Source organism: Salvelinus sp. IW2-2015, unplaced genomic scaffold (genome assembly GCF_002910315.2).
Source record: "Salvelinus sp. IW2-2015 unplaced genomic scaffold, ASM291031v2 Un_scaffold845, whole genome shotgun sequence".
NCBI classification, from domain to species: domain Eukaryota; kingdom Metazoa; phylum Chordata; class Actinopteri; order Salmoniformes; family Salmonidae; genus Salvelinus; species Salvelinus sp. IW2-2015.
In genome coordinates, this window is record NW_019942627.1 from 190,334 (window position 1) to 199,759 (window position 9,426).

Consider the following 9,426-nt stretch of genomic DNA (forward strand, 5'->3'; position numbering starts at 1 on the left):
ATGAATACACCCCCGATCACATGCAAACAGTTCACTTTCACAGCAGCCACATAAAAACAGCATGATCAACTATCTACACGCTCTGCTCCTCTCACCTTTTCCTTGTGGACTTCAGTGCACAACACATCAGCTGTCTGTGACCAGGAGAAAAAAAACCTTTCCAAGCCAAACCTTCATATCATAACCGCTACACACAGCCTACATCGTTGTCACGTCATAGTCAACATAGCTGCTAGAACTAACGTGTTAGTAAACCCGCTATAATCATGCAGTACAGTGTACAGTCAGGAAGCAGTTTAGCAGTTACACCGGCGGGCCCCAGTGGAAATAAATAAAACCAAAAGCTTACCTTGACTTGGAATAGTTATAGTGTTGGATAGCCATAGCCAGCTAGCTAACATAGCATCCCTCTCTGTTTGAGTATGCTAAACTAGCTAGCTGCATTTGCTAGCTAAGTGAACGTTTAAAAAATACAACCAAATATAGCAAGCTCTCTCTCTGCTGCTTCTTCTTAATTTTCACAATTTTAAAACTGTGAAACTATTGTCTTTCTCTCTCTTTGAGTCAACTACTCACCACATGTTATGCACTGCAGTGCTAGCTAGATGTAGCTTATGCTTTCAGTACTACATTCATTATCTGATCCTTTGATTGGGTGGACAACATGTCAGTTCATGCTGCAAGAGCTCTGATAGGACGTCCTCCGGAAGTTGTCATAATTACTGTGTAAGTCTATGGAAGAAAGGGGAAAGTATTGGAGAAAGTATTGAAGAAAGTATTGGAACTTCACAATAAGGTGTGGCAGGAAGGGGAACTGCCTGGAAGTTGGAAGCAGCCTGTCCTTCAAGCTATAGGTCGATAGCATTGACATCTGATGTTTGTAAACGTATGGAAAGGATGATAGCGGAAAGGTTGACTTACTTTCTGGAGAGTAGAGGACTAATGTCACCAGATGGTTTAGAAAAGACTGACTTACTTTCTGTAGAGTAGAGGACTAATGTCACCAAATGGTTTAGAAAAGACTGACTTACTTTCTGTAGAGTAGAGGATAATGTCACCAAATGGTTTAGAAAAGACTGACTTACTTTCTGTAGAGTAGAGGACTAATGTCACCAAATGGTTTAGAAAAGACTGACTTACTTTCTGGAGGGTAGAGGACTAATGTCACCAGATGGTTCAGGAAAGGCAGGTGACCAATGGATCCTGTACTGGGCCTGGACTCAGTCATACTGAAGGCACAGGCAAATAAGGAGACGCTGGTAGCCTTTTTCTTTGATGCAGAGAAGGCCTATGATATGATGTGGAAGGAAAGCATACTTACAGTATCAAGCTGGATAACATGGGGGATGGAGGATGGATTTTTGGGCGATCAATACAAGTGAGGGTGGTGAGCTCTATGTCAGAAAGATATGAGGTAGATAATGGTATCCCCCAGGGAAGTGTCATTAGTCCTTTGTTGTTCTCCATTATGAGTTGACGATGTATTCTCCCAGGTGACACCTGATATTGGGAGGTCATTGCCGATGATGGGGCACTGTGGAAGAGAGGGAGAAATATTACCCAGACAGCCAGAAGAGTTCAGGAAGTGATTAGGGAAGTTTAAGCAGTGTTCCCTCGGGTGGGGCTTCAAGTTCTCCGTTGAGAAAACACAGACCGTGTTTTTTTTTGTTCTAGAAAAGTTGTATAGAAGGAATCTGGCTGGAGAGAGTGGGAGTATTTAGGTTCCTGGGGGTCTGGTTGGACACTCGAATGACACGGGCGGAGCATATTAACAGAGTAGTTGTCAACGTAAAATAAATATTTAATGTGATGCATTGCCTGTCAGGAATGGAGTGTGGGGTGGGGGCAGATAGAATGGCTTTGAACATGCTATATATTGCACTGCTAAAGTCATCACTGGATAATGGAAGTGTAGCATATGGATATTTTAATTTTATTTAACCTTTTATTTAATTAGGCAAGTCAGTTAAGAACAAATTCTTATTTACAATGACAGCCTACCCCGGACGACACTGGGTAAATTGTGCACTGCCCTATGGGACTATGGGACCAATCACAGCCAGATGTGATGCAGCCTGGATTCAAACCAGGTACTGCAGTGACGCCTCTTGCACTGAGACGCAGTATCTTAGACCACTGCGCCACTCGGGAGCAGTGGTCCCCTGAAGATTTCCCCAGCAGTTCACTTAATCGTGGCTCTTCAACCACATTACTCCTCAAATCTAATAACAATCGCTCCTTTTCTCTCACATATTTCTGCTACTGAAATGTTCCACTGTCTCCATCTTCTCCTGAAAATGATCACATCTCCCAGTCGGATGTTTCCCCACCAACTGAGCCTTGTGTGTCCCAGTCTCAGTCTTGTGTGTCCCAGTCTCAGTCTTGTGTGTCCCAGTCTCAGTCTTGTATGTCCCAGTCTCAGTCTTGTGTGTCCCAGTCTCAGTCTTGTGTGTCCCAGTCTCAACCTTGGTGTCCCAGTCTCAGTCTTGTGTGTCCCAGTCTCAGTCTTGTGTGTCCCAGTCTCAGTCTTTGTGTGTCCAGTCTCAGTCTTGTGTGTCCCAGTCTCAGTCTTGTGTGTCCCAGTCTCAGTCTTGTTGTCCCAGTCTCAGTCTTGTGTGTCCCAGTCTCAGTCTTGTGTGTCCCAGTCTCAGCTTGTGTGTCCCAGTCTCAGCTTGTGTGTCCCAGTCTCAGTCTTGTGTGTCCCAGTCTCAGTCTTGGTGTGTCCAGTCTCAGTCTTGTGTGGTCCCAGTCTCAGTCTTGTGTGTCCCAGTCTCAGTTTGTGTGTCCCAGTCTCAGTCTTGTGTGTTCCCAGTCTCAGTCGTGTAGTGTCCCAGTCTCAGTCTTGTGTGTCCCAGTCTCAGTCTTGTGTGTCCCAGTCTCAGTCTTGTGTGTCCCAGTTTCAGTCCTTGTGTGTCCCAGTCTCAGTCTTGTGTGTCCCAGTTTCAGTTATTGTGTGTCCCAGTTCAGTCTTGTGTGTCCAGTCTCAGTCCTTGTGTGTCCCAGTCTCAGTCTTGTGTGTCCCAGTTTCAGTCTTGTGTGTCCCAGTCTCAGCCTTGTGTGTCCCAGTCTCAGCCTTGTGACGACACTTTCCTCCCTTCTCTCTCGGCCTGAGGACCTCCCTGCCCATGCATTTTCCTGGATCTTCTACAGGTGTCTTCCCTTTCTCTCCATGATTCCACAACTCTTGCCATTAGTTTTTAACCGCTGTTCTTATTCACCCCTTGGCTTCTGCTTTACTGATTGACAATTCCATTCATACTCCCGAGTGGTGCAGCGGTCTAAGGCACTGCATCTCAGTGCAAGAGGTGTCACTACAGTCCCTGGTTTGAATCCAGGCTGTATCCCATCCGGCCGTGATTGGGAGTCCCCATAGGGCAGCGCACAATTAGCCCAGCGTCGTCCGGGTTTGGCCGGGGTAGGCCGTCCTTATAAATAAGAATTTGTTCTTAACTGACTTGCCTAGTTAAATAAAAGGTAAAAATTAATTTCAACATTAGGATGTTTTAAGAGCCTGCTTGGAGATAATATCCACCTCCTCATTCCCCTCTACTCCCACATGAGCTGGTACCCAGAGGAACATCACGAATAACCCAATCTGTTTCACCCTACACAAGCACTGCAAAACCTCTTACAATACATCCTGTCTGCTCTGAGACACAAATGCATTAAGCTCATCGGTGCTGCAGTATCAAGCTAGATAACATGGGGGTTGGAGGATGGGTTTTTAGTGCTGCACAGGAATCAGAGCAGATGACTACTCTGTCTGGCCTCAACCTCCTCCACCCACTCTGCAGCCAATAGAAAGGCCGACAACTCCATTGTGTAAACAGATAAATGATTCATTGCTCTTTTTCGTCACTGCCGCCTTAAACTCATGAACATTAAAAGCTGCTCCTGTCCTCCCTGTTTTAGGGTCCTTAGATCTGTGAATATATTCAAGAAAGCATAGTATTGTGTTCTTAAATGTTCACTTACAACTGAATGGGGCGGCAGGTAGCCTAGTGGTTGGAGCGTTGGGCCAGTAAACAAAATGTTTGCTAGATTGAGTAAAAATCTGTCGTTCTGCCCCTGAACTGTTTCTAGGCTGTCATTGTAAATAAGAATTAACTGACTTGACTGACTTGCCTAGTTAAATAAAGGTTACATTAAATTTATTTATTTTTTAAATCGTTCGATTTAGACCACCCTCCAGTCCAGTTGGTGGCGGTAATGCACTGTAAAGTTGGTTGCCAACCGACATATAAAATCCACCAAAGAAGAAAAGACGGGCGGAAGCGCCATACCCCGCCCAGTTCGTACCCCAAGCGACGTTTTTTGGGGAAGATTCTCCTTGGGCTCGTCAGTCTGCTTGGATATTTACACCGGTGTTGTTAACGTAGCAGCTAGGCACAGAAATGGCTCTTCTGGATCTTGCCATGCAAGGGTTCTCTATATTTGGATTCATTCTATTTCTCGTACTCTGGTTTATGCATTTCATGTCCATCATCTATGTGTAAGTATTGCCTATTAATTTAGCTAGTGACACACTATGTTAGCTAGCTAAAGTATGTCGCAAGCTAACGTTAGCATGACGAGAAGCCGTGTCAAATATAACGTCAGCTATCTATCTATGTCGATAGACTGAATTTACAACCTCTCACAGGATAGCCACCGTGAGCGAGATAGCTAGCTAAACATCGATTAGCTTACTAGCTAACTAGCTAAGTAAAGTAATGTGTCTCTTAATACCATTAAATTGTTAGTCACTAACTAACGTTATTGTTTTGTTTAAATGTCTAAACTGGTGTTTTTCAGCGCTCCCTTGTATTTAGTAAGCTAGCTAACGTCAACGTTACTGGCACAGACAAAATTGGATATCAGTGTATTTGTTACGGATTTTACGTTAGCTGCTAGCGTTGTTGATGCTAGCACTAATTACGACATCATCGGTATGGCATTGTCGTTTGACTGAACCTGTGAGTGAACACCTGATATGGTCACGATGGTAGTTAGATGGTAACGTTAACTAACAAGTTATCTTATTGCCCAATTAATTACACCGTCTAATTCATTGGGTTAGCTAGTTATCTTGTACCCCATTCATAGACGCTAACTGCTTTTAGTGTTTATTGACGATAGTATCTTCTGGTCGGGTTCGTTTTAAGATCCCCGACGCTCGTTCTGAAAGTTGAAAAGGATTGGTTATGGTACGGGTTTCGAAATATGAACCTATCATTCATATCGGCAATAAATAATTTCCTAGAAACAAAAGGTTCAATTACGACACACCTTTTTATAGGGTTAGTGTTCCAACACGGCCATGTTACGTCGTTTGTTTACTGAAGACATTGGCGGCCACCTGTGCTAATTAGGTCTGTGGAGCGTGCTCCAAACACCTGTGTGTTGTGACCGCGTTGAGACGGTTCTGACCTGCTGACGGTTGTACCGCTGCGGTGTTCAACCATCTAGCTGGTCACATGTTGTCTAGCTCCGACTAGCACACTAACGCGGTGTACGCGTAAATGGGAGGAATTGTGTAGTTCGCGAACGATTCTTTTTTGAACGACTCTTTACTGACTCGAATCATGATTTTATTTGTTAGTTTGACCAGCTGGTTTCAAGGAATTCTACTGCAGGATTCATACCGTACTCCAACCACCAACTGTCTATCATGTGCGCGCAGAAAAGTAGATCAGGCAGCATATATGGAAAGTACACGTTGATAAATGATCGCATGGTGCAAGAATGAATGCAATACATTTATTATTGAATGTTATTGAGTGACACAGCTTTGTAGAACCAAAACATGCTCAGTCTGCCTCTGCGCAACACTCGACCTCTAGAACAAATCTTTTGTGTGGCTTCTGCAGTTTGCGAAGGATATCCTATTGAGCAAGCGGTCAAGCAATTTCATTCACTTCACAATCAGGTCGGTTGCGGCCGCAACTAGACCTTGTTTCAAAGGTTTCAATAAATAATCTTATTTGTATGCTTAGAAATCACAAATGACATTGTTTGAAATTGAAGCACTGCTTTATATGTTTCAGTCACAGATAACAGTTCCAATAAGCTCACCAATGGTGAATGAGAGGTGTGTAGAATCATGATTCTTTTGAGTTTTTAGGTCATTGTTTGCTGGCTGGGGGTCCTGCATGCTCTGGGCAGTCAGTTGGGCTGGCACCTAGCCAAGCATCCTCCCCTAAAAGCGACAATAGTACTTGTTGTCCATCTTGAGACGCTGTGGGCAGTTTACACTAACTCAAAATAGTCCGAATGAATCTAAGATACACTACAAAAGTATGTGGACCTCTTTCTTGTCCAACATCTCATTCCAAAATCACGGGCATTAATATGGAGTTGATCCCCCCCCCCCTTTGCTGTTATAACAGCCTCCACTCTTCTGGGAAGGCCTTCCACTAGATGTTGGAACATTGCTGTGGGGAATTGCTTCCATTCAGCCACAAGAGCATTAGTGAGGTTGGGCACTGATGCTGGGCGATTAGGCCTGGCTCGCAGTCGGCATCCAATTAATCTGAAAGGTGTTTGATGGGGTTCTTCCACACCGATCTGGAGAAACCATTTCTGTATGGACCTCGCTTTGTGCACGGGGGCATTGTCATGCTGAAACAGGAAAGGGCCTTCCCCAAATTGTTGCCACAAAGTTGGAAGCACAGAATCGTCTAGAATGTCATTGTATGCTGTAGCGTTAAGATTTACCTTCACTAGAACTAAGGGGCCTAGTCCGAATCATGAAAAACAGCCCCAGACTATTGTTCCTCCTCCACCAAACTTTACAGTTGGAACTATGCATTGGAGCAGGTAGCGTTCTCCTGGCATCTGCCAAACCCAGATTCGTCCGTCGGACTGCCAGATGGTGAAACGTGATTCATCAATCCAGAGAAGGCGTTTTCAATGGTGGCGAGCTTTCCACCACTACGGCCCCGCTCAGCCCAGTCAACTGTTCGCTGCTCTGGCACCCCAATGGTGGAACAAACTCCCTCACGACGCCAGGTCAGCGGAGTCAATCACCACCTTCCGGAGACACCTGAAACCCCACCTCTTTAAGGAATACCTAGGATAGGATAAAGTAATCCTTCTAACCCCCACCCCACCCCTTAAAAGAGTTAGATGCACTATTGTAAAGTGGTTGTTCCACTGGATATCATAAGGTGAATGCACCAATTTGTAAGTCGCTCTGGATAAGAGCGTCTGCTAAATTACTTAAATGTAATGTAAATGTACGGCCGATGCTTGGCATTGCGCATGGGGATCTTAGGCTTGTGTGCAGCTGCTCGGCCATGGAAACCCATTTCATGAAGCTCCCGATGAATAGTTTTTGTACCCACGTTGCTTCTAGAGGCAGTTTGGAACTCAGTGGTGAGTGTTGCAACCGAGGACAGACGATTTTTACGCGCTTCAGCACTCGGCGGTCCCGTTCTGTGAGCTTGTGTGGCCTACCACTTCACCGGCTGAGCCGTTGTTGCTCCTAGACGTTTCCACTTCACAATAACAGCACTTACAGTTGACCGGGGCAGCTCTAGCAGGGCAGAAATTTGACCAACTGACTTGTTTGAAAGGTGGCATCCTATGACGGTGCTACGTTGAACGTCACTGAGCTCTTCAGTCAGGCCATTCTACTGCCAATGTTTGTCTATGGAGATTGCATGGCTGTGTGTTCGATTTAATGGAGGGGTGTCTACATACTTTTGACCATGTAGTGTAGCTCAAGAAATCCGTAATTGATTTAGTCGTTTTTGCCAAGGAGATCTTAGTCGCACAATTTTACAACTTAACTAAACTGTTTTGGTGTGTTTTTTCTCAAAGAAAAAATGTGCATGAAAACGTCACAATGGTGTCATAATATATGAGCAAACTCTTCTGTCTTGTCTGGGAAGTTTGGCTGGCACCTATACAAAGATTATTGATATACTGACAAGATGCACGTCTCTCTGCTCGAACAATGGGAGTTCTCCACAAAGCGGCACGTGGGATGTTTAGCTCCTGCCTATCCTTTCTTTTGATTGGTGTACACGTCTCAATTATGGTAATCCTTTTTTGATTATTCGATGACGGATGTTGAAGTCAACCGCCTCAATTCAATGGAGAGAGATGCTATGCTTACTAGTCTCCTGCCATGAATATGCATAGCTATCTCCAGACAACTCTGATATAAAGTGTTTTTTCTCAAAGTTGCCGGGGGATGGCACGTGTCCTTCTTATATCAGTACACTCGTAACAACTTAAGCATTACTAAACTTCTATTAGATCAGATGAACCTCAGGTAGCACATGAGCCATACATTTTTGTTGTTGACCAAATTCAACACTTAATGAGGGTGTGGCCAGTCCTCTTCTGGCTGTGCCGGGTGGAGATTATAACAGAACATGGTCAAGATGTTCAAATGTTCATAGATGACCAGCAGGGTCAAATAATAAGAATCACAGTGGTTGTCGAGGGTGCAACAGGTCAGCACCTCAGGAGTAAATGTCAGTTGGCTTATCATAGCTGATCATTGAGAGTATCTCTACCGCTCCTGCTGTCTCTAGAGAGTTGAAAACAGCATGTCTGGGACAGGTAGCACGTCCGGTGAACAGGTCAGGGTTCCATAGCCGCAGGCAGAACAGTTGAAACTGGAGCAGCAGCACGGCCAGGTGGACTGGGGACAGCAAGGAGTCATCAGGCCAGGTAGTCCTGAGGCAAGGTCCTCAGGACTACCTGGAGAAATCCAGGTAGAATCCCTGGATAAGACAGGAGAAATACTCCAGATATAACAGACTGACCCTAGCCCCCCGACACATTAAAACATGCCTCCTTCACTTCCTTTGATCACGGTTGACATCTCGTGTCTCCCTCCCTGAGTGCAAAGAACCTTGGCGTAACCCTGGACAACACCCTGTCGTTCTCTGCAAACATCAAAGCAGTGACTAGCTCCTGCAGGTTCATGCTCTACAACATCTGTAGAGTACGACCCTACCTCACACAGGAAGTGGCGCAGGTCCTAATCCAGACACTTGTCATCACCCGTCTGGACTACTGCAACATGCTGTTGGCTTGGCTCTCGTTTGCCATCAAACCCCTGTAACTTATCCAGAACGCCTGGTTTTTAAGTTATCCCATGTCACCCCTCTCCTCCTCGCACTCCACTGGCTTCCAGTCGAAGCTCGCATCCACTACAAGACCACGGTGTTTACCTACGGAGCAACAAGAGGACCTGTCCCTCCCTACCTTCAGGCTATGATCAAACCCCCTACACCCCAACCTGAGCACTCTGTCCTGCCACCTCTGGTCTCTTGGCCCTCCCGCTCAGCCCAGTCCAACCTCTTCTCTGTCCTGGCACCCCATTTGGTGGAACCAGCTCCCCCCTGAAGCTAGGACAGCAGAGTCCCTGTCCATCTTCCCCCTGAAGCTAGGACAGCAGAGTCCCTGTCCATCTTCCCCCTGAAGCTA

General features: G+C 45.5%; 1 protein-coding gene across 1 annotated transcript in view; it reads left to right on the forward strand.

Annotated features, from left to right (window-relative positions):
* The first annotated feature begins 4,291 nt into the window (after window positions 1–4,291).
* The window catches only part of LOC112069012 (ceramide glucosyltransferase), a 48,366-nt gene continuing 43,231 nt past the window's right edge, over window positions 4,292–9,426 (forward strand). The window contains 1 exon segment of the mRNA XM_024136266.2: window positions 4,292–4,492. Within this exon segment, the coding sequence (XP_023992034.1) occupies window positions 4,395–4,492 (98 nt within the window). The 5' untranslated portion in view covers window positions 4,292–4,394.